Raw genomic sequence first — 27,204 nt, forward strand, 5'->3', positions numbered from 1 at the left:
GAAATCTCAGGTGAAAACGTCCTTACTGAACCCTACAAACAGGACCTATAGAGCAGGGCACACACAGTTAATGTTTCATATTGAAACCTCAAAAGGAATGGCAAAACAAATAAAAAAATGTTTCCACAGAGTCACTCGCTAAATTAGTTGGCCTCTGTGTGTCCTACTTTCTCTAAAAAGCCACTACTTCTCCTTGTCCAAAATTACAGTGGTCTGTTGTGGTCCCTGGACTGTTTCAGTCTCTGGACTGTTTGAGTAACGCCAGTGCTGCGCACTCAGAGCAGCAGAAGAATCAGGAAACAGACACAATTGAAACTGAGAGGAGGGGATTTTGAGCAAGCACATGAAAGGCTGCACACCAACACAATGGAGAAGTACAGAGTAGCACAAACACAAAGTCAGAGGGTGTTGGGGTGTGTGTGGGGGGGAAGCATGATGTTTGAATTGGGCTGGAGTTGTGGGCAACACATGAGCCCTGGGAAACACTTCCAGATTTTTCCCACCCATTTCAACTGTCACACAATTTAGTCTAAACACATAGCGGGTTCAACCTATGTTGTCTGTATGTGCTGGTTTCGCCATGAAACGTGAACAAAAACATTCCTAAGGAGCTGGCGTGAACTTGAAACACAATGGCAAATAGCTTTCACAAGTTCTCACCCTGAGCACCCCTCTTTAAGGGGAGGAGTAAATAGCTACAAATTATAGCATGCCAGTTTCTCAAATTGGGCTAATGTGACATAAACATAGGCCTGTTCATCATTCAGTTTCACCTGAACAAGCCCATCCACAAATCATACTGACACTTTGTGAAATGTTTTTTTCTTAACAGCCATGCATATTGTTGGGATGTCATGTTCTCTCAGCTGGCTGTAGAGCTGATGATGTTGAATCTCCACTCTGAGTGGAAATATTGATTTAAATATTTAAATATTGTGCTAGAGTTCACACATACCAAGCATCTATCATTAGCAATACTGCATCTACAGTCACACACAATTTATAAAGGGTCGGTGACAGACACAAAACAAGATAGTTCCTGTTAAGATATGGCTCGGGGCAAGTGAAAGTAGCAATTAAACGAATAATTATCAACCAAGTGGATACAACAACAAACAACAATCTCATTGTTCCGTTATTTGAAAAAAAAAAAATCTATTGCACTGGATACATTTTTTCAAATTAATTACATATTCAATGATGCCATATTTGTCGCTGATAATACATTGTAATTTGAATTTGACATGCAAACTAAAATGACAAGCTGAAATAACTGATAATTATGTTTAATTAAGGAATAAACTTACCAAATCAATACAGCTCAATAGTCAACTGTAGTCGAATCGTGCTGTTACACCTGTCCTCTACCAGACTTTCCTCGAGAATCACGCGTAAAAACGCACAGACAACAGCACCAACATACGCAAGAAGAGAGCAAGCCCAGAAAACACTCCACCCTCGCGCGCGTCTCTTCCAAAAAATACTGCAGAAAAAGTTTGCAATTTTCCTTCTCTCAGCTCCCAAAAGTCTCACAGGAATCTGTTTGTGAGCGACTCACTGCTTTGTCTGTATTATCTGACTAACTTCTGAGAAGAGAGCACCTCCTAACTTCACTTCTACTGTTTTGGATGATTGTATGGAAGTGACATGAAACCACCTGTGGACACTCGCACTGAGGGATGAGATCACATAGCCACGTGCTGTTATCACAATAAAGGCTTGATAGACAGTAGCGCGGGGCGTGTCGTAGGGGAGGGCGATAATTGAGATTTGATTCTAGACCTTGCATAGTTGACTCAGTGCGCCACCTGCGGACAAAAAGTCGCATTGCTCCAACAAATGTCCAGGCCATTGTTTCATTGTCGGTCAAGGTTCACTATACAGAAAACAATAATCAGTGTTCTTATTGGAAAAGGTTAGGTACAGAAAGCGTTTACCTCCCTTATTTAAAATCATTTTCAAGTTTGCTCTCTCTGGTTTTCTAGTTCTCTGCTCACCCTATCCTGAGAATCCAGGGTGGCTGTCTTTTCATAAACTGTAAAAACACATTTTGCATTAATTATAGGCTACACAATCTACTTATATGGCCAGGGACACACAGCTAAACACTGTCAAACAGTTGGAGATCAATTTTAGACACATCAAAACCATTATTTATCACTCTGTATGGTTTATTTGAATTATTCAAAAATGTATGTGTACCATATATTGAGATACATAGTTTGGTAAGGAAATATATTATATTTTTAATTTGATACAGGGTTAAAAAACAATCATAATATGTGGCTAGAAATTATGTTGTATTTTTACAATGCAATATGAACATTTCAAGGAAATATTGCAATTGACATCATGATATGCGTTTCTTAAAGTTCATAATAGGGTCATGAAATGACTGCATTCATTGTGGACAATTGGTTGACCAAATTACTGTATATTTGCCATTGGTTAAACTGGTATGCACTTTGATTAGCTGTTTTAATTAAGCAAACTGGTTAATTTAAAAAGCCACAGATCATAGAAGCAGTAGTAACAAACATAGTTTGCAATGGAAATCCAAATCAAATGTACCCCATGGAGTCTTCCTCTTCCTTCTGAAGTGTTTGTATGAAACATCATTGGCCTTAAATGGCAGAGGTCCCACTGAATTGATACAATTGATGTAGCTCCACTGTCATATTGCCCATGTTGAATTCATTGAGTGCAGGAACCACATATCTCCTCTTTACCGTCCCATTCAATATGATCTCTGCTCCAAACAGGCGTAAAAAGCTGCACAAACTGCTGGCTGCATTATTACAAGTGAACTTAGGCTTATCAAAGAGGTGAGTAGCAAACAATAGTACAACAAAGAACATGAAGAACATGAAGACATCGCATTAACTGGGTTTTGCTCTGACGCACACCACTACAGTTTTGATCACACGGAGTGTCAACAATCATCTGTTGAAACATCAATCAATTCCATTGTTTGAGAAAATAAGTGATCCATTCATGTATTGGCGGGCCATGTCAGAGATTTCCTGTGGCCTCGGACACACCCAGGACATACTTATAGATCTGAAATCAAAGGGGGGGAAACATTTCAAAAGCAACATTCATCTTGTCATTACCTGTCATTCCTCTTGCATACTAGAACATGGCACAGCATCATGAGAATCTTAGGCATGTTATCAGTGATGGCACTCAGGTGACAAAAGGTGGGTAATACTGTTGGTGCGTGCTAATGACGAAACTGAGTAAGAAGATATTACAAGGTCCACTGCTGTATAAGGCACCATAGAGAATGGTTGTGGTGAGCAAGGACAACAAAAAGGACAACAAAAATCTCTTTCTTTGCACCAGAAACAGTATCATCGACTTTCATTCTACCCATTCAAACGGTGACTGTGAACGCACTCCCAAGTCTATTCAGTGATGGAACGCACATGCTGGGACGTGAGGTGTCATACCACATGGTGTTCCTGCCTCCACCTCCAGCCTGGGGAACAGCGGTGGTGGCGATCATTGGCCAAGGTGAACATGCAGGCCTGACTAAACCAGGTTGGTAAGGGGGGGGGGGGGGGGGGGGGGTGTAGGGGCAGCGTTGCTCATATGGCTGGAGTGATCTGATGTGATGTTTAAAGCAAGCTTGACTAAATAGTCATGTTTTCAGTCCAGGTGATTGTGGACAGGCAGAGAGTGAAGCACTTAGACTGGTGCCACGTAGTTCCCTGGGAAAGTCCCAAAGGCACGTGTCCTTTCTGACGTACCTGCGGAAAAAGCAGAACACAAACAGTAAACAAAGAGATTCATGTTTTCTAATACTGCGCTAATATATCATGCATAGGCTATTCAGCATTCACTGTTATGGTTGCCTCGGAAAGTTGCACTTGTAATTTCACATAATGCCCAGTGGAGGGCAGACTCACACCAATGCTGTTCTCTGTCGAACAGCAAAGCAAGGTAGAGAATGCCTTACCTACAAACCAGCCATCGTCACACTTCTCCATCACTTGTACAATGTCTCCCTCTCTCAGTTCCAACTCATCCCTGTTCTGTGGTTTGTAGTTGTAAACAGCTTTATATCTGAGTGAGAGAGCACAGAATACACTTACAACAGGGTTGGAATGAAATTCATAGCACTCTATTATTAGACTCTATATTAAACTCACGGTTCACGTTGCACCACTGTCGAGCCAGAATCGGGTTTTTGCATTTTGGGCCGGGAGTTTAAGTGTGAATTGGATGGAGCAGAGTGTTTCACAATTCCATCCTTTAAAAAAAGAGAATAGAAAATAATTAGAAAATCCAAATGCTGTGGCCTATAAAATGAATACATCCTCTATCCATATCCATGCACACTGAAATCAACATATTAAGAAAACCCAGGTTATGGATAGATGAATCTACAATCATGCCCAATAATCAGGCGTACAATAGACTATGGGCCTTTCTGAAAGGAAATAGTGCATGCAGACCTGAGTGGGATCAGTGTATCTGGGGGTGCTGGTTGGGGCTGCTCCTGCTCTGTGGGTAGATGCATGCGTCTGATTTGACGGTGAGACAGCTCTGCCCAGGGAGTTCTGGGTAGCAGGGTGCGCTCCGCCCCAGTGGCTGTTCTGGGGGGTGGGGGAGGCAGTGTTGGAGGTGGGGTGGGGCCAGTGATTGGAGAGCAGTGTGGGTGAGCGTGACTGGGAGGCTATTGTCCCATGGGGTACTGGTGAAGATTGCTTGAGGGGGGAGTGTCCAGGCTCAGGGCTGAAGGAGGCGGGGGAGAGGGGTGAGAGGGGTGAGCGGGGACAGGGCGAGTGTAGAGGACGTCCTGGACTTCGGGGCTCTGGGGATGTGGGAGACATGGGGCAGGCTGGGTAATCATCACAGGATTTGGTGCGGGGCATCTTGTTGACCTGGACGTAGTTGGTGGGGAAGATCCCACTGCGGCTGGTCCCAGAGATCCTGCCCTCGAGCCACTGTTCATCCACACGCCTGGTCACACAGATTACCTCTCCCTGAGAGAGGAGCACAGGCATCAACCATAGCTCTCAGTAAATCCATTCCAATATTGGCTAACAGTATATGTCTATCCCTGTCTCTACTTTGTGGGGTGTCTCAATATCCAAGGAAACTCCTCTCATAGGGTGAAAATAAAACTATTTATCCAGTGATTAACTAAATAGCCAATATGTTCAATACGGTCCAGCATTTTCAGTGATAATGACTAATGTGTGTGGGTTTGACAGTGGGGTGCTCACTTTACGGAAAGAGAGCTCCACAGGTAGGTCTGCAGTGAAGTTAAACAAGGCCACTGCTTCCCCGTAGTCCAGCACCTGGATAGTGGGTGACTTGATGGGCGTGGGCTTCTCAGTAGGCGGTACAATCTGGGGGAGGGGAAGACGGGTGAGCTTCAGTATGACACATAAGAACCATACTCATATACAAACGCATGCATGCATGCACGCACACACACACACACCTCCACGTAGGTGGCGGGGAAGATGCCCGCTCTCCCATGATGCTCTCCTTCAAACCAGTTGGCGTCTACCTGCCTGTGGATGTAAACAATGTCTCCCTTCTGAAGAGTCAGCTCCCTGGGAAGAGGAGGAGAAAGGTCAAGTGTTGACTTTACATAAATCCTTTAGTTTCTAACTATATCTGAATTCATTTGAATGTATCTGTGCTTTCTGAGTAACACGATTTGGTCAAATGTGTTTTGGTCAAATGTCCAACAGTAGATACAATTTCAGTAACAACAATGTAAAATAGACGTGTCAGAGAGGAAATGGTTCCCTGCAGATCAGCTGACATTATAACTCACTTGGGTGACTGAGCCTGGAAGTTGAACTTGGCTCTTGCTGCTTTCATCTGCACAAACAAACACAAAACAGTTTAGCAGAGTTTTGAAAGGAAAATCTGCTTTTCACAAGGGTGCAGTTGTTGATAACTACAGCAAGATCTTAATCAGGGCAAGGAAAAGTCAAGCACAGAATCCTTTCAAACCACAAAATATGCAACCCTGAAACCTATCCCCATGATTAACCTCATGACTCAAGAGATTATACTGTAGATTAAAGTCCATCAATTAGGATAAAAGGTGTGTACAGATACTAGTGGAGAAACAAAGAGAAACACACCTTCTTCTCCTCTCTCTTAGGTGGAAACTCCATGGTTTCAGGTGCAGGGGAAAGGTGTTCTACTGTAGGACAAGGTGAGGTGTCGGGGAGAGACATCCAGATAGAGAGGGTTAACAGGACACAAACGGAGCATGCAGCATCACAGACTTGATCACAAGCTGGTGAGGTATGCAATGCTTCGTTCAAATGATTACTCCATCTCGGCCATTTCACTGAATGTTGGTTTCGGCGAGTAATTATGTAATTAAGTAGGTGGGAAGAAGTATAAACATGAAATCCTCTCCAGTTCAATGCATGTTATTCTACACTGGCCAAATGTTTGGGCCGGCTCTCCCTGGACTAATCTCCAAGAAAAACAATTGGATAAAGCTAATCTATAATCAAGACTTCCGGCCCACGGTTCCTATTTTCTGTGCTTCCTCCCCACCCTTACACTACAGCTCTCTTTCTACCAAAACAGACCAATCTCTCCACTCACTCTCTCAGATCTGCTTCATTTCACATTTCTTTGGAAATACTGAGGAGCAGGAAGCCAAGAACACAGGAAATCAACAGGAATCATGAGACTTCAACAGTACTGTGGTCTCATATTGAATTACTGGAGGCATTTATTTATTGCAAGTTTCCCTCATTAGATTATATAAATTCCCCATTTGCCACTTACTGGATATTGAATGAAGCAATTCCAATTCAAGAACACAACAGTATTACAGTATACCCAACCTACTGTATGAAGTCACCTGACAACCCCGTTGATGGTATTTGCTTAGATTAAATGTTTCACTGCTTGATGACTGGCCTAGCCATATCAAAGCTGTTACTGGCTGAATGCCATGGATGTGGAATGAGGATCCATTCATATAGTATCCTCACCATGTGTGGGACTGGAGGCTGTCCTCTGGGTAACAACCGATGTGGGGACAATGGGACGATAAAGAAGTTGCTTAGCTCCAGTCAAAGGGCTAAAAAAACACAGAAAAGAGAACACAATCATTATATGACTATATAACAACAGTATGTTGTTTGCCCCCACAAACTCCGGTCAAAGTGGTTTGCCAAATAAGAACAGACAAAACAACACATGGACACAGCTGTTGCTTTCCATACTGTAGATCAAACAGAGATGAGACAGATGCAGGTGACTCAAAGAGAGAGAAAGAGGAGACAACTAGAAGGGCACCCAGATGATATGACTCTGGAGTCTTCAGCCTTGGGGAGGTCTGATCTTCATCATGATCATTGCTGTCCTTATCATGCTGAAATGCATTTCTGTTTAGAAACTTCATCCAGTGGTGTGATAAACACACTTACTCAAGCGTCAAACATACATGTGCCACCCGCTGGGTCCCAAGGTAAGCACCGCTCCAGTCAGCAGAGTGGTGGTGTGGTACAGTGGCTGGCAGCTGGCCGTATTCGCCTGAAGCCTAGCAACAGGACCGGACGACAGGAAGCAGTAAAAACCTGCCATATTCTTATTGCTGCATGTTTCCATTTTACATCTCCTTAGCAACTGGCACGTTGACTGCCCCCTGAGGCCATGAGGTAGGCAGGGGGTCGCTGAGGCCAATACACATGAGCTCAATTTCACAAACAACAACTAGGAGAGAGCTGCCTAAGAATGCATTACACGCTAGGTAAGAAATGTGGAGCAGTGCCCTCTTGAACCAACAAATATTGAACTTCAACTTGTTCAAGTTCTATCAGAGTGTCTTGGCATACTCACTTGATATCTGTGTGGCTAACTTAGCAAGTAAATCATACAGTACACTGATTCAAATCATGTGTGCAGATCCTACGTACGTGTGCAGTTATTTTGCCAAAACCCTAGGGGTTTTGAGAGGTTTTCTCATGTCTCTTCATACATTTTTCATGTAACTAATTGGGAACCAAAGAGCGTAAAGGCTGGTCCAGAGAGTAGGTTTCCTTGAGGCAGCAGCAGCAGTGGGATGGACACGGGGCACATACTGTATCAACACTTATGAAGAAATGTGGAACTGGATGAAGAATGTTGGAGCTGGGCTCCCGGGAGGCAAGGTATGTGGCAGTCAGCCATGGGCCCAACCATTAACCTGTCCTGGTATTAACTCAGGAGTTTGACACTGTTTTCAGCCTGCAACCACAGCAGAATGAGTGACCACTATAAGGTACAGTGTACATCTTTGGAGGGTCACAAGCTTTTGAATTGGATTATCTATTTTAATCTTTAGTGTTTTCAATTAGTCTTGATTACGTTGTCAGTGCACAGTGCATGGTTACAAGCCTGTTACAGTGACATGCAGATTAGGTTCCCACCCATTTGCACCAAGACAACAGCAATCGAAGTTTTGTAAACAGAGGGCTATAGCTGATTCTTGAATATCAATAGCAACAATCAACTGTTCTCCAAAACCCGCAGGTGGATTTACTCAATGAGAGTTGACTGTCACATACAGGTTTGTCAGTATGTTATTGGTTGCACTTATGTTCTGAAGTTGTGAAGTTGTGAAAGCTATACAAACTATGTATAAAACAAACATAAGTGTATAAATACATACATACTGTAAAAATACATTGTCAAAGCTGGGAAAGTGAGCAAATGAGAGAACGTGAGTGTGTTCTGGCTGATGGCATGGTTTCAGGATTCACCTCAGCTCCTGTGGTAGCAGTTTACTGTACAGTATGTGTAATACGTAGCACCTGCTTCCTGCTTCAGTAAGACTCCCTGCACACTTCAGTAAACTGATCCATATACACCCCATCAAATCCCTTCTAACAGTAAGTTTCACTGCTAGGATAAAGACATTCTATGTACAATGGCACCCACACAGAGTCACTATTGTGGAATGTCACCCACCTGTTGTCCTGCGTTGTCCCTGTCCCTGGAGCAGATCCTGGATCAGTGTTCCTGGCTGCCTAGAAGCAGAGATCACATTGAAGACTGTTACCTACAGCTTCCCTGAGCTCAAGAGGAAATCTCACAACAATTCAGGGAGCAGGGGTGGTGAACACTCCCAACAGAGCCAGTGAGAGAGACAACTCCCCTGGGTCCTACGCTCCTTTGGATACAAGGACAACATCTGCTATCTGTCTGAGAAGGCATCTTTGATTTAGGACATGTGAACCACATCAAAGCTGATTAGATGATGTGCAAGATAAGTCTGTGGAGAGAATCAGCATCAATCTTTGAAATGTGATCAAGTCATCTTTCATTCAGCATGAGAGTGTGGCATACAGGCAGTGTTCAAACAGTTAAGTTCCTCATTGAATTGAATCTCTGTTTCTACTAAAAGTGTGAGGGAAAAAAGTCAAACAAAATGCTTGTTGGATTTGCAGGCAGATTTGGATTTGCAGGGGGTTTGGGTTTGCAGGCGTGTGATTTGGGGCAGACACATGGAGGCATGGCAGGCGGTCCCTGGGGGGTGAGAGCAGGGTCACAGAACACAGGATCTGGGCTAGCATGCCGGGCTGTCTGTCTGAAACAGTCTGCACTGAAGGTGAGATGCTGGGAGGGACTGTCATCTCTGCCAACAACAGATAGAGTCTACTCAGGCTAGCTGAGGAAGGAGGTGCTGTTTTAAGTGTGTTGTATACTACTTGATAGTTTTGATGATATAGTAACAGAAAAAATAAACTTTGTGTCAAATGTTTGACTATTCATTAATGTACTGTAATGACCTCACATGTTTGGCTAAGCCTAGCTTACTGAATATCTGTTGTGGGCATTGATAACAGGAGGTTATAATATTGAGATTATCCATGCAGGTAATCAGACCTCCTCTCAGTGGATTTCTGGGGGAGTGTGAGAGGGAGGGGGGATTCTGCAGGTGGGGGAAAAGGGTGTTGGGTAGCTTCAGCAGAGTCACGAGGGGGGGCTCAGTACCTCACCCCGGCCTCGCCGCTGCTTCTTCTGGGAAAGCCTTCTCTCCAGGCCCTGAATATCCGAGTCCAGCTCTGCCTCAAAACGACTCAGCTCAGAGACCAGAGTTGCCTGGCCAACGCAGCGCGGTGGGTGGAGGGGATGAAGTAGTCACATTATACTATTGAACACAGTAACTCTTAGGTTGATGGTGACTCTACATAATTCAAACTGTCCATGCTAACATGCTCTTTGCTAGCTTATGAACCAACACAATGATGTTGTCTGCACCTGTCATGACAGGGTTAAATACTATCATGTACAGACATGCGCTGTCATGTTAAAGCCAATGACAGCTAGCATGTCACCTCTGTGAGTACTTACCTCTATGGAGGGGGAACGGGGCTTCCCTAGGTGTCTATGCAGGGGCGGCTGACCCTGAGAGTGGGAAACACAAACACACAGGCACTGAGCACACAGGGAGACAGGGAAACCTGAGGCATGAGACAAAGAACAGTGACATCGCTATGTCTTTCTTTTGAGTAAAAGAGTCATTTTTAACACTAAGAGAAAGTAATGGTTTGGATCGAAAACATCATCAGACAGGGTCTGTTTGTGATATATATGTGAGACCTGCTTTTTCAAGTGAACTCAAACAAACTAACAAGTGTGTTTCTGTAGCCTGACTCATAGACAATCTGATTTACCTCATTTACTCGACTTGATCTACATCAACACTAGAACAGCCAGATGAAATATTCACCCATTAAAATGACATATGGTCAAGCAGCACCAGAAAGGACTCTACCAAGCACTACTTTAAAAGGCTAAAATTTGAGAGAAACCTCATATTCCCTGCCTCCTTATTCATGTTCCTTGAAATACCTTGGCAGAATACAACATTCTTAAAGCCAAAGTATTCTCTCAGCCAGCCGTCATCACCACAACCACTGGCCATGATGTCACTATGGAGGAGCGCAGCACCTGATATGGTCTGTGTTGTCAGATGGTGTGATCCTCTGTTGTATAGAGGTTGGTCTGGGGAGAGGAGTCCTGGCTATGACCCACAGGGGAAATGAAATAAGCCTCCATGCTGTGAGCCATTACACACCACAAGAGGTTAACACCATAATCAGTATCACAAGACGCCTCGGCCCCGTGGGGGAGTGGAAACAAAGATTTCTTTTCTTCACACAGAAAGACGCCAGTCTCAGTTTGCACCAGATCTGGGACGTGGTGACAAGAGCCATTCAAAACGTCAGCCCAGACAAACACAGTTCTCTGTAAATCACTGACAGTATTTTAACACAGAGACACATGGTGCTTACAAGGCCTAACACACACACAGACACACACACACACACACACACACACACACAAACACACACACACACACACACAGCAATGTTGGCTTGGCACATTCATACTGTTGCAGTCCAAGGCATGACACATGCTTTTACTTGTTTTACAAGCCAATGTTATGAATGAAAGGTGCCTGTTCGATCTCCAATTGAAGTCAGGAAACACACCTGCTGTCATTGTACCAATGACCACATTCACAAGTTACTGATTACCTCGCGTGAGAAGATGTAATGTCATCCCCTCAAGCTGAAAAGTATTCCAGGGTATTGACAAAACGTAATCCTTACAGGAAAGGGATTAGTTGCCCTCCACCCGAAGCAGCTCTTGAAGACCACCCCCACACTGCCAAAAACACATAGCCAAGCTATGCAACAATTGAGATGAGCAAAAGACTACACAAAGCATTTCAATTAAAGGATATATGGTCAATCTAAAGCTTATCTTCTTACCCAACAAGACATTGAAAATATCTATGAAGAACTTACAATATGACATTCCTGTCTCTTAACCCCAGCAAAATATCAGCATTGAATACAAACTCGGTCAACCACAGAAAAAAATATCCTCTTAACCCCAGCAAAATATCAGCATTGAATACAAACTCTGTCAACCACAGAAAAAAAAATCCTCTTAACCCCAGCAAAATATCAGCATTGAATACAAACCAGGTCAACCCAACCACAAACACATCTATGGTCCCAATGTGTTATACTGTTCCATCTTTAACTTCCAGGTCAATAAGGGTTACAGTGGTTCTTACCTGGTTGTGGACCTCTGTGGTAGTGCTCAGTCCAGGCTCAAAGTCAAATATGCTCTTGGGTTGTGGATGCTGCCTCCCTCGGTCTGACAGCTTATCTCCATCCCCCAGCTCACTCCTGAAACACAATCCACCCCCCCCCCCCCCACACACCCACCCACCCACACACACACACACACACACGCAGTACCCGCATGGACAACAACTTAATCATGGTTTCATTGTCAGAGCCTGTAGAAACAGATCCAAACTTGTCTATCCAGCACTTGTTTTTTAGCCTCCCCCCCACTCCTTGTAGTTTGGGTCCTGGTTGGAATTCACATACAAGGCCATTCCTCCAATTTACAGGTTGCCTCTGGTAGCAAGTATGTATTTCACAATGCATGACCTCATTCTTCAGATGTCCATGGATCACAGCCTAGCCATTATACTATTCTGTCACAGTGTACACCTACTGTCATGTTGTGAACACTATTGACCTCTGAAAGATGTACCTACTGTGCAGTTCCAAGGACAAATCAAATGCATTCTGGAGATGTCTACTCTGACAATACATCCTCATCAATTTACAACAATGTAAACACTCAAAACAAAACATACAACACTGTATTCTCTAACACAAGCTGTATTGGTAAGGAATGAAATCACGAGAGGGGTGAACATAAAGTCCCTGAGTCTCACCAGTCAGGCAGTGCTCCATGTTGGGTGAGAGTAAAGGGGTTCTGGTCAGTCCCATGTCCATCCACTGAGTCAACAGCAGGGGTATTGTTCCCTGAGGATCAAAACAAATCAGGCTTAGCAGAGACTGATCATCTAATAAAGTGTCTAATAAAGTAAAGAATATGGAACATCTACATCTACTTTACTGACTTTCAGCAGACCACCGCTCAGAGTCCTCCAGGTCAGGCTCTAATACATGGAAGAGATGGAGGGATTTAGACACAGTTGTTTACTGCATGCCACCAATCAAAAGGAGTTCTGACAGGCTGGAGATACAGTAGACCAGAATAGCTGGAAATAGAGTATAGGCCTATTGGGCTCATTGAATTCATAACTGTAATATGTGGTAAGCAAGCACAGATGCAGTGTTTGCATTATTAAAGGTAAGGATGAACTACATTCTATCATTGTAGGTTTCCAGTTCCTGTGAAGCACACCTATTGTGAGACGTTTTGATTAGTCTTAACCAGGCCCTTATTAAAGAACCTCTCCCCTTGATATAAAGCAGTCAGGTGAGGTCACATATGCCACCTCCACCCATGTACATGTGATTATGTACTCATACTGTACCATGGATTTGTGATCGTACAAACAACTCATAATTGTGATGTCATATTAAGTAGTAATTCCAAAGGCATTATTCTTGATTTCTGCTCTCTGCCAAAGGAATCCATCACCTGCTCATTAATCAGGCTACTGCCTATGGCAGAGTTTCAGGTACATTCCCACTGTGGTATGATGCTGGCACAGCCAGATTTCAGTGGATTCCAAGCGAACCGCCTGAAGAGTGTTGACACCTGTGTTCTAAACTCAGACTCCATCCTGACCAACCCTGCTCTCAGTCTGAGGAACTCAGTGCTGCTCATTAGTGCCAGAAACGCCACAGACTACCAGGAATAGACAGCACATAAACAAATTGAGATAAGAAGGAAGGAATAGATTTAGGCTAAGTCTGGATAAGTGGAGAGATGGATTAATGGGATGCCACTGGGTAAAGCTGACAAAATATTTGAACTCTCCCCCGTCTTATTCTGCCCCTGGAATAATCTCCCCGCCGGATCAGCTCTCAAGAGGCTGACATTGACGGAAAGGAATTCTCTTTGTGGGATGGTGAATGTGTGAGAGGAGGGATCATACCTTCTGGCTTCTTGTGGATCTGTCTGAACATGCTCCTGTACCAGTCTTTGGGCTTGTTCACACTCTGGTGTGGGAAAGGAGCGGGACAAATATGACAAAGCTTTCAGAAATAGTAACTGTTCACATAGCTACAGTACTACAACGTCCATGAATTAAAACATGTTGTCCTCAAGGCTTACAGTACGACCATGTCTGTTCATTAACAGTATAGGAGCTCCACTTAGATGTGCTGTCTGTTCTTAGCTTACTGATCTGGAGGCGATGGGCATCCCTGTCTCATCCACTGGGCCGATACCAGAGAACTTTATGAGCCGCTCCTCCCTGGTAGCAGACTTGCGTGGCAGAGTGGCAGCATTCCTGCTCTCGACACCATTTGACAGAGTCCCTGTTACATAGAGAAAGAGGACATGTCTATGGCCTGTTCACAGTCTTTGTGAGTCCATAGTCTTTCATCATACTCTCAGCTGAGGACTACCTATATGGACATTCAGGCTGTTTTCACCACCATTTGCCACTGGATGGCCACAGAGCACCACTACTGGGGTTTTGGATGTTTCTTATTCAATATCGCATAGGTACGGTACATAGAAAAGACATTAGGGAAATGTAATAACAGGATTATAAAGGCTTTATTGAAGTTGATCATCAATCTGATAAAGTAAATATACCACATAAACATTAGAAACATGAGGAACATTGAGCAACAACAGTCTTAAAGAATAATATTTGATCATAATTCCACCCAGATTCCAAAACACTGGGAAGAGAATATAAGACATATAAATCATCTCTCTCCCTTGAGGGTACAGTATGTTCACTCTCACTGCCAGACTTGCCCATTAAAAGTACCACAAAATATGTAATCATATTTTGCGCATTCATCACTTGAACATACAATAAATTCAAATGTAATTAAACTGCAAAACTCATCATTTGAAGATAACCTCACCATGTGTTTGTGAAGGGCCGTAGTATGATCCAAAACTAAGAGTGGTGGGGTCTCTGATACTCCCATTGATCTCTGAGACCTAGGATGGAAAACACCATCAATCCAGTGTGAACATTAGCAGTTGTATAGAATGGAACATTGTCTATGGATAGAAACAACAATGTAGGGTACTGCACATTGTAGGACCCACTTAGAATGGCCATTTAAGACAATTCAAGACATTCCACTGGCATGCAACTAAACATGTGACACTTCCTACTTCCACAAGGAGGAGCAGTTGTCTGCTAAATATCCCATGTGTGGTCTAACCTTAGCCAAACTGTAACCTCAACCAAACTACTGTGAAGTTCTAGCCGTTATTGAAGTGCTGAAACTACCATGTGTATATGTGCTGCTTGCCTTGTGTTCCCGAGATGGCCGTCTAGCGGTGCGGTAGGGGCTGAGAGGGGGGGTGGGGAGCCCAGGGGAGATTACCACCTCCTGGGTCAGGTCTGGAGAGGCCAGAGGCTGCTGCTGGCTGGAGGGAGTGTCATCTCCAGAGAAGACAATACGAGAGCCGTTCAGATGGTCCAGGACCTCCACACGTCGCTAAAGGTAACAGAGAGGGTCGAATGTAAACGAATGTAAACATGGCCCTGTCCAGAGAGGGCTATTTGCTTATCCACAACCCTCTCATATTGGCTTTTGGTAGCCCTTTCTCTTCCTTTCTCTTTCTCTCCCCCTCAGGGGTCAGGTGAGCTTGTTAGTCACACTGCCTTTCTCTAGAGACTAATTGGCTTTGGTAGGGGACCACCTGGTGAATGGCCTACTAATTTATTTAAAGCAGAGCCTGTAGGAAGTGCTGTTCCACCCTCTTCATCATCTCCCTTGTAACGGCGGGAGAAAGGCTCTATTCAGGGCCCAGTTCAGTGGGCTGAAACAGGAGAGGCCCATTATGAGCCCATTAACCATCCATTCAACAGGGCCACGTATTCTCAGACCAGGGGGCGTTGCCCAGGCCGAGGGGGTCGGAAAAGGGTCGCTGATGTTAACCTCAGGAGTGTAGCAGCGTTAGCGATGCTCCAAAGCCCTCCCCTGCTCTGTCCGTTTCCGTGGTGACCGGTCCACCACCCCCCCCCCCCCCCCACCACCACCACCACCACCACCACCATCCCTCACTGGCCAGCGCCTCCCCTCCTGTCTGACTCCTGCGTGTTTGAGAGCACAGGGGACGTTTGAGCCCTCTCTGTTTGGACTCTAAGGGTCATGGGAAGCTCCTGGTCTTCTCAGAGAGGGTGAAACTGTATCTAGTGAAATCAGGGAGACACCTTTGTGAAGCCAGGACTGGGGCATTTTCAGTGAAATTCTAGCCTGTCCATAACTAGCTCTCCTTTTCATCCTACCTTGCACGGGTTGGTTGTTTGGCATATTTAAAAAATCATCCCTCTGTGTGCTATTCATAACAACCCTGCCAAGGCAGATTTCAAAGATAAACAAAGATGAACATTTTCAGGGGACGAAGAAGAAAGTGTGTCACTGACAACAGCCAACATGTCTGTACCTCAGACTGCATGTCATCTGTTATGGTCCTGGTCTTAGATGTCAAAGTCTTGGTACAGCGGCAGCCTCCAAAGTATCAGCCTATGGCAAACAAAATACATACATAAACATTTTAGAAAACAACCTGTAATGTTCCCATTTGGTGAATAATGCAGTTTGATAGAGGACTTGATGGGTAAATGCGTCTGAATCTGACATTTGTCTTTACAGATCACCACTGCTGCTTACTCAAACTCATTAAACTAAAGCTTGGTGACCTCTTGTCTGTGCCATGAACTAATGCAGAAGCATACTTTCAAACAATGACCTCCCTCCACTCTCACCTACAGTACTGTATTAAACACTCACACTCACCTCATTCACATGCCAAGAACAATCAGGGGGAATGTCAGCAGCCCCATATATATATATAACCCCTCCTTTCAAAGGGAAAACTAATTTGCTTCCAATAATCCAAGGACAATTGCCCCTATTAGTTGGGTTATGTCCATGTTTTGAAGACAAATCAGGGACTGACCAATGAGTTTAAGAGCTGCACTAATGAAAGTCACTCAGAATTAGGGCTGTGACGGTCATGGCATTTTGGGCAGCGGTCGATCGTCATGCAAATAATCAATATAACCGTCATAACCGCTCAGTTAGGCTTCAGCCTCCAAACTGTCAGCCTATGGTTAACAAAATACCTCGAAACAACCTGTAATGTTCCCATTTGTTAACCCCTCATTTCAAGGAGAAAAACAAATTCCAATAATCCAAGGACAATTGCATTACCCCTATTAGTTGGGTTCATGTCCATGTTTTGAAGACAAATAAGGGACTGACCAATGAGTTTAGGAGCTGCACTAATTAAAGTAACGTAGAATCATTCAGTAGGGGCTATTTCTGGCAATGAACTGTGCTTCCCTTCATTCTCTCTCTATCCTCAGGTTATTGGATTATTCTCTATGCGTGCTGAGCATCACTCCCAGAGATCTCAACTATGATATGACATGAGCAGAGGAATAGGCATTCAAGACAGACTCGTGCTGTCTTTAAGATGAGTCAACTTTCTCAATAGCTGTTCTTTCTAGAAATGTTTTTATTTGTTCACATAGTGTACTGTTTAAAGTCCTTTGCTGGGTCTCAGAGGATTCACTCAAAGCCACTGGCCATCTTTTTTCAGTGAAAGATTTAACATCATCTCTGAGTCATCAGTCAGTGTGCCTGCCAACCAACGTCTTCTGGCATAAATCAAAATGGATCTTTCTAAGATGACTTGACGAGGCTTCTATTAACACACTGTCCAAGTTTTCCAAAAGGGAAATGGTTAGCATTACCCTCGTTTCCCTGTTACCACGGCAAAAACCATCCAAAACAATGACGATGACTCACAAGCTGGCCTCACCCCTCATACACACAGTTAAAGAGAGCCCTGCGAGACAGCACACTGTGGAGAGAGTCAGCCATAGCAGGCTGGAACCAGGTCATAGGTCCTAATCACTGGCACCTTGGAAAATCAGATTAGGACTGCTGTTTCTACATCAAAGGCCTGGGGGAATAAGAGGGAGGTCATTTCCGCCCGTGTACTGCAGAAGGCACCTCTTCACCACAGTGGCCCATAATAACAGTGTTGGCATGGAAACCCAAGACCTACAACCCTCTACAACTGCTACTATGGGACCTCAGAAGTGATAAGTGATTCTAAGCCTTTCCATTTGAGGTCAACTTTCTCCCACTTTGGGACTTGGCCAGGCTAGGCTGAGAGCTCTCCCAGAGTATTTGGAGCAATGAGTTTTCCATGTGGACGTCGTAAGTGATATAATCAATGTAGGCAGTGCTCAGACGGATATCTGTGATATGTTTTTGTACAGTATAACACAGGACCTCATGTACTAGAGATGTAATCAATGGTACTGGTTCCAGACAGCTATGTCACCCTATTTGACTCATCACCTCCGAATAGGTCATGTCACATACAGTAATGGGGAAAATATAGGAAATGGGGGATCATGTCTACAATAATACCATTACAGCACAGATACAACACAGATGCTATAACTTCACTAACTGTAAGGATGTTTGCTTGAGGTATAATGCTTTATCACACTTAACAGCCGTTAGTACATAGAGTACAGTAAATCACGTTTGGTGGTTGTTTCCACTGCTGTACTTGAACATAAATATTAAAAGTTACAATGGCTGTCAAGGCAACATTATTGATGCAAGCAGCCAAGCTCTGTGGGGCCAGCCACTCTGACATTCACTTTGGAGATCCCATCTCAGTGATAACTAGATAACTAGATGTGTAATTCATTGGCATTTTGGACAAATAGTCTTTCCACACAGGACTGTTTAACTCAATACTCTAAAAGGGCAAACAATTAAGCTCCAGTTCCGCCCAAACACTGCTGCCATTCAGGCCCCAAAGTCGGCCGGTGGAATAAGAGAGCTGCCTTTTGTTTCTCTTATTCATGTATGAATATTATAAAGTGTGTTGTCACTGGAAAGACATTTCTAATCATTATTAATGAGGTAGGGGATCAACATTCATTGACGGTTACATTACAGACTTTGTAAGAAAAACAACGGCAGATGAATGAATGTCCTTACAGTTGACACAGAACACCAGTATCTGTACTGAGGACTGTATTCACCACTGTCTGTGACACAACCACACAGCTTAAAAACCACACTGCAGCAAGAACAATATTACTTACGCAGTGCAGTCCTTTTAGTTTCTTTGGCATTATACCAAAACAAATCAGATAGAAAAATATTTAACTACAAAGCACCTTCATCAGTAAGCCTATTCCTTAGAAGCCAAAATAGTTATTTTCTCTGTGTGTCTGTGAGTTTGGCCTCCATAGCTCACATTACTGAGTGTGAAGGGACTCCAACTCCAACTCAGAAATCATCCAGAGCAGTACACATTCCTGGTCCCAGAGGGCCAAACAGAATCCAGCCTAATAAGGCAAAATCAGCTGAGATATCTGGTGAAAACCCTGGAATATGTTTACTTTAAACACCCCACACATTCTTACCTGATTACTATAGCAACCAGACATCATGACTATCAGTTTTACATGGAGGGGATTCCTCCCTGAGTAAGTACAAAGATAATTTCAATGATCTAAATGTAAAGTAAAGATAACATAGACAAAATGCAAAATGTATATCGTATATAGAGTTGAAAATACAAGACCAGGGCTAAGAAGAAGCCAGAACCAGAGAGGAGAGGAGAGGAGAGGAGAGGAGTCGAGAGAAGTGTCAGGTCAGAAGCCCTATGAAGTTGGTGCTGATGTCAGAGATGTTTAAGGTACCATTAAAGCCCTGGTCTGGTCATGTATATTAGTCTTCAGGCTGTTCACTTTGCACACTTCTCAAACATTCTTACTGTACAGTATGTCTTAGGTCAGATTGTCAATGTTGCACTGTTGCTGGTGTAAAGTTCATATGGTGTCCAGCATTTGCCTTATGGGGTAACAGGCTGCTTTGGGGGATAATTGAGGACATATGAAAAGAGGAGACCGGGGGGGATTTCTGTGTGCAAATCACTGTCACATGCCTGAACTCTTTTGGTCCCTTGAAGAATTATCAGATGCTAGGCTTAAGTCACCACAGAACACAATAGTCACAAATCCACATTATCTTATACAGTCATTTCTAATCTTCCTCTCAATGTGATACGGTTCACTCATTCAAACACCTGATTCTCATATAGACTAGAACACTAATGAGATTTAATTAAGACAACACACTACTTTAGAGATGGCAGAGAGTATCAGGAAGTAGGAGGGGGTTTAAGAGGAACCAGAGCAGTATGGCCAGAGCAGTGTTACTCAGGTTCACTGAACGATACCACACCCTTCTGGTTCCCATGAAGTCATTGGGATGTTTCCACTGCCGAGAACAGCAACTGTGTAACTGAGCAGCAAGGAAACTCAAAGTTATAGGCTACATGTCACATATCAATATATAAAGATTTCAGTCTATGGAGGGACCAAACAATTTTCTTCAAAACTAAGAATGAATATGCTGTGTACATCTGTTGAACTCTTAGCAGAAGAATTACACGTGCACCCAAGTATTTCACAATCAAGTTTCTCTAAGCCTCATTGTTTAAGTGTCTCGGGTTTTGCAACAGAATCAGCTGGTCAAAAATGAGTCAGCTGTGACAGCACTTCTTTCTTCTATGCACTGTCACCCAGACCTCCTCTCCTCCTCTCTTCCTCCCTTCCTCTGCTCCCTCTCCTCCTGTAGGGTGTGAGTGTTTCCTGTGGCTGGGCCCTGCTCTGACCTCCTTCTCCCCCACACCACTGCATTGTTCTCACTAGGAGTAAGGTTGTCTGGACAACCACAAAAGCGACCGTATGAGTAGCTCTGGTTGTCACAGTGGTGACCCCTGAACTCTTTCTACGTACAGTAACCACCATGACAGGCCAGACAGCCTTCCAGGGCATCGTCAGGGTATAGAGGGGGGATCTATGATCCGGGGGACTAACAGCAAAAAGCTCTCTTGATATTGTCTTCCAGCTATCATGGAAAATATTTTCCATCTAGAGAGCGAGTGGATGGAAGTGAGAACAAACCGATAGCATTGCCAAGAATTAGAAGTTAGCATCATACTGTAGCTAGAGTACACTTCGTAAAATTGGTGCGCAAATTTACTTATTGGATAACAAAATCTGACCCCTGAGTGTTTGCAATAACCATTCAAATGGTGACATCTACTCCATTCATTGTGTTTCCAAGACTGCCACTGGAAAAGACCTGGTTAATCATTGACTCCATAAGGTTGGAATTGTTGCTCAGAGTCATGAGAAAGTCTTGGTCAAAGTTGGACTAAGGACACTGGCTAACACACACGTGTGTTTGCCTAAGGTGGTAATTGTATGTGTGTGCTCCTGTAGTGCAGCACAGGTAGCCCATCTGGCCATTCCAAACACCCCCCATAAGCATAAACATCCCATCATTTGTAGCCTTTCATGAGGTGCTGTACTGTTTGAACACCACCATAAAGTACGTGTAACTAGCAGGCTATCCCGACTGGCTTATCTAATCAGCTCACACTATCGTAATTCCATGGGATTCCATGGGAGTTTATGTAAGACCACAATCATAATAAAACTAAAAAGATCATCAGTATGTTTCCAACTGAACAGGATGTGAGAGGATAACCACAAACACGGAGAGATAAATAACATTTATTCATTTTCAAATTCCCGAGAAGTGAGTCATGATGTTGTTATTTCAAAGACGTTCTCTAACGGCTCCTAGAAGGTGAATAGAAGACTGCTGCCTCGCCTCCAGACTGCAACTTGGCACATGATGAGAACACAAACATAGACCGTACAAGGACCTGCAGCTGGCCTGTGTATCATATGTGTGTATTGAAGGATACACACATTTTATCAGGAGGAAACTATTTTGCCTCCATGTATGGTACTCCCTCAGCCTGCAGTATGGGGGAGAGCCAAGGGTGAGCAAGGGGAGAGCCTGGGGAGAGATGGGGGAGACATGGGGGAGAGCCAAGGCTACTTGTCAATGAAGACTCAATGTGTTCCCAGCTGGACCTTTTACACTCTGAATCATAGCAGCATTCTGCAAGAGCCAATAAGGCTCCTGGACCACAGATGAACTCACAATTGTAACGTTTTCAGGGGACTTAAACGCATCCGAGCTTAGTGAGTGCTGTGCAAGATATGCCTCATTATTTCCAAGAGATTCAGCTCTTACACACTGAACTAAACCCTCCAGAAAAAGCACTCACAACGTGACAGAGAGGCAAACATGCAGTCATAACACACACAGAAAAACATTCACAAACCCATGTGGGTATCGTTTTGCATATGCAAAGCAAAGTAGGCTGTACTGACGGGGCCAGATGGATCTTGGGGATCTCAAAGAAGATCAGTGCAGGGTGTGGTAATCATACTGAAGGTAAGAAAAGGATAAGTCACAAGGTAATGGGTGGGAGGTGTGAGAGAGGCTTCCATAACAGGGATGTCTATCACCGTATGCATCATCATGAGGGGGAACCCATCTCTCTGCAGAGGGAAGCTAGCCCCTAAACTAGGTTCCCATACAGTATGGCCAGAGCCAGACCAGTGAGAGATGACACAGTAGCCCACCCCTCCACGGTTCCCACCCTCTGTGCCCCTGTCATGACTGGCAGGGTGTGTGTCAGGGCTGCCCTCTCCTCCACTCATCCAAAAATCACAGCTCAGACTGATAGTTTCAACATCACAACACAAACCACAAAGCTCAGGGTGGCTATATACAAATGAGACAGCCTGACATGCAGGTGCACTGTACTTGGCTCATGCTGTGTGGCCATCCTCTTTTTTTTTTTTTAAGCACTGACAAATTCCTGGGAAACTTTGCTGCACTAATCCTGTGAAGCAGTAAGCCAGGAGCAGACGAGCAAGTTACTCAACCCTTGAAATAAAAGCAGACCCATGCAAAAACAAGAACAGCCATGTGATCATACAGTTGCTGTGTAAAAGATTTGTCTCTAACAAGTGTATGGTATACATTTAAGCTATGTCATCCTGCTGCCTTATGGGAAAAGTGTACTCACCTATGATAAGTTACCAGGCACAGAATCAATGGGAAAAACACACCTCTATGTGTCTTGTCTGCTCCGTGGTGCATGTATGCCCAGTATGTTGTGGGCAGTCCCTCTCTCTCTCCACTCCCCCTCTCTCTCTCTCTCTCTCTCTCCCTCTCTCTCTCTCTCCCTCCCTATCTATGCTTGCTCCGCCTGTGAAGGACTTCCCGGTTGACAGGCATTGCCATGGCAACCCCTGGGCCTTGTTCAAAAGGCGCCCTCCTCTTGGCTTGTCAGTGCGGGGCTCCTTCAATGAAGAGGGTCCATTGTTGTGATAAGGTGATATTTCACAGCGCAGGGTTAACCAAAGGGGAATGCAAATAGTTCATCACCTCCACCTCCCCAACACCCAACACACCCCCGATCCCTTCTCTCATCACTAACCCCCCCCCCACCCCCCAACCCCCTTCTTATTCTCTCTCTCTCTCTCTCTCTCTCTCTCCCATTCTTCCCTCTCTTTTCCGCTGCTATTTGTGTCTGTTCTGGGGGCAAACGCGGGCCAGGTCTCTGTCCAGTCAAAGGGATGGAGGGGGGGACGGGGTTCTGCGTGTCCAGGAGCTCTGGAAGGTTCTCTGACTCATTAGTCTTTGAGGTGGTCCACCCCCATGGATCCCTCTGACACTGGAGCCAGGACTGCTCTCACTCCCAGACATGGCTGGTCTCTATCTCACTCCCATCATGAGAGACTGTGATGTAGCTCAATCCACTCTCATTTGTTTTGAACCACTGATAGCTGATCTACAGCAAGGAGGAGATTTTCATATAGATATCAATCCAGGGAGTTAGTATACAAATTCTTGGATTGACAAAATAACAGTCAATCCAATCATAAATCAGCCATAATATCAGCCCCAAGGGCATACATACTCACTATGCCAAAAAAAAAAAACAAGCACATGAGAGAGAAGAGTGCATGGAACTACAGTGTTAAAGTACAAGCAGATTGAAGCACATGCTCTCAAATTCCTGTTGTTTTCTCTACCATACATGGCCAATTGAAACTAGGCTTTCCAGTTTACCCGCAGTCTTTGCCAATACAGAAAAACAGGACTAAAACCAGAATTTTCACATGCTGAATTGCTGCGTTTCTGTCACATGTTTCCAAGGTACATAATTACAGTACAGTACAGTAAAGTTCCACGTTACAGGTGGTAGTCCACACTCCTCACTTTTAAACTGCACTTTAACCTGTCTCAGCTGTAAACTAGAGATGATTTAGCAAAATCTGGTAACACGTGTTATGAGTATGTTAGGGCTGTCAGTTTGTGATTAATTGTGTTGATTAATTTGTTCCTATTAGTTTAATCTACCGATTCATCTAACGTGAAAATGTGATATTGTTTGCCTTATTTACATCTTGCAATTAAAGTAGTCAAAGACTTTCTAAACATTTATAGACAACAAACCCAGAAGTGATCACTCACTTAAGCTTTAACTTCTTGGTCAGATATATAGACATCCAATACATTTTTACATTATTTTTTTTATTTTTTTAATTACTTGTTTTATTACTTAAAGCATTAGTTGATTAGTCTGTCAGATTAATCAAATATACATTACAGCCCTGTGTGTGTGTGTGTGTGTGTGTGTGTGTGTGTGTGTGTGTGTGTGTGTGTGTGTGTGTGTGTGTGTGTGTGTGTGTGTGTGTGTGTGTGTGTGGGCCTAAAGCCCTGACCATGGCCAGTTTCAGGTTGGAATTAAAGGAGTCAGCGCTTTTTTAATAGTTCAGTGGTCTGGCTTAGGACAGTGAAACTCAGGCAAATACCCATATCCACTTACTGAGTCTGTGCACCGCTGCTCTGGAGGTTGTTTTTGCCAAACAGTTGAAGTGCTAGGTCTGAGGAGGGGAGCTGGATAGTTGGAGCTGTAGTTGAGGCCAGACCAGGGCCCAGTTGGGGCAGGCAGCAAGCACAGTCCCCTGCTGTGACCCGATCCTACACCCTGTCATTCTGGGGCTCAGTGAGGTGCAAGAGGTGATTGCTGCTTTGGCTGAGGACTCAGCACCTCTCACACAAACACTTTCCCTCTCTTACTCTCCCTCTGTCTCTTTCACACATGAATTTCTCTTTCCCTCTCACTGTCATCCTCTCTCTTCCCCTCACCACAGGGACATCATTTTTTAGAGAGATGGAAACATAGCATGCTCACTATCCTGCTGAGCAAATGGTGTGGTATTTGGAACAGAAGATCCTAATAACTCACGATCAGCAACTCTCAGATTATCACCCCACTGTTAAAACCCACCTGAGTACTCCAGTAATAGACTCATGCCATCAGTATAACCATAGCATTGTAAAGGCACGTTCATTGCCCTGCCTCAATGGTACTGTATTTGTACTGTACCAGACCAGTATGTTACTATTGAACAGCCGTGTGGCTCATTAAAGCTCTGACAACCAAAGACCAGTGAATTAACACACCATGACATAAATCTCTGTTACATAACTAACTACGTCACTTTTTTCTTCTTTTTTACCAACTACATCACTTGGTGGCTATGGAACTGGGTTCTTTTTTTCTACAGGTTGGGAAACTGAACTTTTTATGATGAGCTCTTCTCATAAAAGTTTAATGTATTTTGAAACAAACCATCAAAACTGCTTATGAAATACCATTTGGTTTCAATCAAGTATTCAGTATATCTATATCAAAGAGCTGATATACTGTATGCCAGCTGCTATATTGTTACTAAATGACACAAAAGCAGTCCAATTATAAACTAACTTTAATAACTGCAGATGATTTGTCCTTGGGTAACCTTTGCATACATGATCTAAGTCATCCATCCAGCTGTATGTACACTGAGGTTCAGTTATTGCAATACTTCTCATCCACAAAAGCAACTTGGTGTTTATTTAGCATGTAAACAAAGTTCTGGTCAACAGCCCATCTCCCAGACCTCTGAACCATTGAGTTTCCTGATGACGGCAGACATTCCGAGGCATTCTTTTTCCTTGCCTAATCCCACTGAGACATGCTTCTCTGGGGATGCAGCTTTGACAACTACTCTTTCTCCCAACACTAGGGCTCAGAGCATTACTATAGCCCACTATCAATGAAAAGCACCTGACTCAGTGGTGTTTAGGTAGATATGCTTGCAGTGGTTGGCCTACAGAACATAATTAATTGTCCTTGTCCTTATCCATTAGGTGTTCAGATCTCTCAAGGTTATCTAGTGTAAAAGAGCTGATCTGAAACAAGGCCACAGGCATTGCCATAATAGAGGAAGTCCATGATTACGTTACACACTGTTGCACCTTGACTAGGCTACAGGAGTGTTACCAGCGCAGTGTTGAAGAAGTCTCATTTAGCAAAGCTTTTAGCCAAAAACAAAAGCAACAACAAAAACCTGTTTTTAGGTCTGATGCCTATCTACTGACCCACAGTAAAAGACTGGAATCCAGTCAATCTCTCCGAGCCTTCCTAACACAATGATAATGCACCGCCAGAACAACCCAACTGTTGCACAACAATATTCAGACAAAACAAAATTCACATGAATGAAGAGCCATGGATAAACAGTTCCAGTTTATCATTCTGTCGTTACCATCCTGATCCTGAATGATAGACAGAGCAAGACAGGATATGACACGATGATCTGACTTAGTCTTGGCGTGAAGCAGCAGAGAGAGGGGTACTTACAGAGGAGCGCAGGCTGAGCAGTGAGGTCTTCTCTGTGCAGAGGGAGAGGAGAGAAAGAGAAGGAGGGAGGGAGGGAGAGAATCACTGCTGCTCCTTCACTCTCTCAGGCCAACAGCGGGTCTTTTATCTCCAGCGAGTGACTCAGCTTGGGTCTGACTGTTTGATTGAGAATGCGTGCGTGTGTATGTGTGTGTGTGTGTGTGTGTGTGTGTGTGTGTGTGTGTGTGTGTGTGTGTGTGTGTGTGTGTGTGTGTGTGTGTGTGTGTGTGTGTGTGTGTGCGTGTGTGTGAGAGAGAGAGAGAGAGAGAGAGTGTGTACTACACAAGTCCTGCAACACCCACCACTCCACTCTGCAGCTCATCAGGGACTCTGTAATAGTTTCCATCCACAGCTGGAAATAATAGAAATTCCCATACAGGCACAGCCTCGGTGGCACCGCCCTTTTGTGTTTCATGAGCAGGAAAAGAGGAGGCCATTTCCATAGCCATCTAAATAAACAGACTTGGGTTTGACACACATCCAATAATAGCATGGTCTATTCAATGTCTGAAGACAACAACA

General features: G+C 44.0%; 2 protein-coding genes across 7 annotated transcripts in view; both read right to left on the reverse strand.

The window, feature by feature from the left end:
- The window catches only part of pdlim2 (PDZ and LIM domain 2 (mystique)), a 31,568-nt gene extending 29,946 nt beyond the window's left edge, over nucleotides 1-1,622 (reverse strand). Inside the window, exon 1 of the mRNA XM_083673610.1 lies at nucleotides 1,308-1,622. The gene's annotated coding sequence lies outside the window, so the exon portion shown is untranslated. The remainder of the gene's footprint in view (nucleotides 1-1,307) is intronic.
- Nucleotides 1,623-2,150: 528 nt separating this feature from the next.
- On the reverse strand, nucleotides 2,151-26,898 carry sorbs3 (sorbin and SH3 domain containing 3). 6 transcript variants are annotated; one of them, XM_083673598.1, is made up of 21 exons: nucleotides 26,644-26,898; nucleotides 16,414-16,493; nucleotides 15,273-15,461; nucleotides 14,874-14,952; nucleotides 14,173-14,309; nucleotides 13,925-13,988; nucleotides 12,938-12,976; nucleotides 12,749-12,839; nucleotides 12,071-12,185; nucleotides 10,333-10,386; nucleotides 9,973-10,080; nucleotides 8,947-9,005; nucleotides 6,987-7,075; nucleotides 6,114-6,172; nucleotides 5,798-5,844; nucleotides 5,456-5,570; nucleotides 5,235-5,360; nucleotides 4,461-4,991; nucleotides 4,155-4,255; nucleotides 3,962-4,068; nucleotides 2,151-3,752 (listed from the first exon to the last, which is right to left on the reverse strand). In XM_083673598.1, exons 2-21 carry the CDS (start codon nucleotides 16,423-16,425, stop codon nucleotides 3,691-3,693), a joined length of 2,184 nt encoding a protein of 727 aa, XP_083529724.1. In that variant the 5' UTR covers nucleotides 16,426-16,493; nucleotides 26,644-26,898; the 3' UTR covers nucleotides 2,151-3,690. The 6 variants fall into 6 exon arrangements, with proteins under 6 accessions (XP_083529724.1, XP_083529722.1, XP_083529723.1 ...); XM_083673596.1 differs by having other exon boundaries at nucleotides 6,114-6,175; nucleotides 26,644-26,897; XM_083673597.1 differs by lacking the exon at nucleotides 26,644-26,898 and adding an exon at nucleotides 22,972-23,011 and having other exon boundaries at nucleotides 6,114-6,175.
- Between the last annotated feature and the right edge of the window lie 306 nt (nucleotides 26,899-27,204).

Source organism: Argentina silus, assembly GCF_951799395.1.
Source record: "Argentina silus genome assembly, chromosome: 7".
Taxonomy (NCBI): Eukaryota; Metazoa; Chordata; class Actinopteri; order Argentiniformes; family Argentinidae; genus Argentina; species Argentina silus.

Bases quoted from the DNA above. Each gene is read 5' to 3' on its own strand.
- sorbs3 (XM_083673596.1), bottom strand. The intron at 12,186-12,748 runs GTGAGACTCAGG...ATTGTGTTTCAG, and splicing joins CATGGAGCACTGCCTGACTG to GAGTGAGCTGGGGGATGGAG. The intron at 5,361-5,455 runs GTGTGTGTGTGT...CCCCTCCCCCAG, and splicing joins TCCCCGCCACCTACGTGGAG to ATTGTACCGCCTACTGAGAA.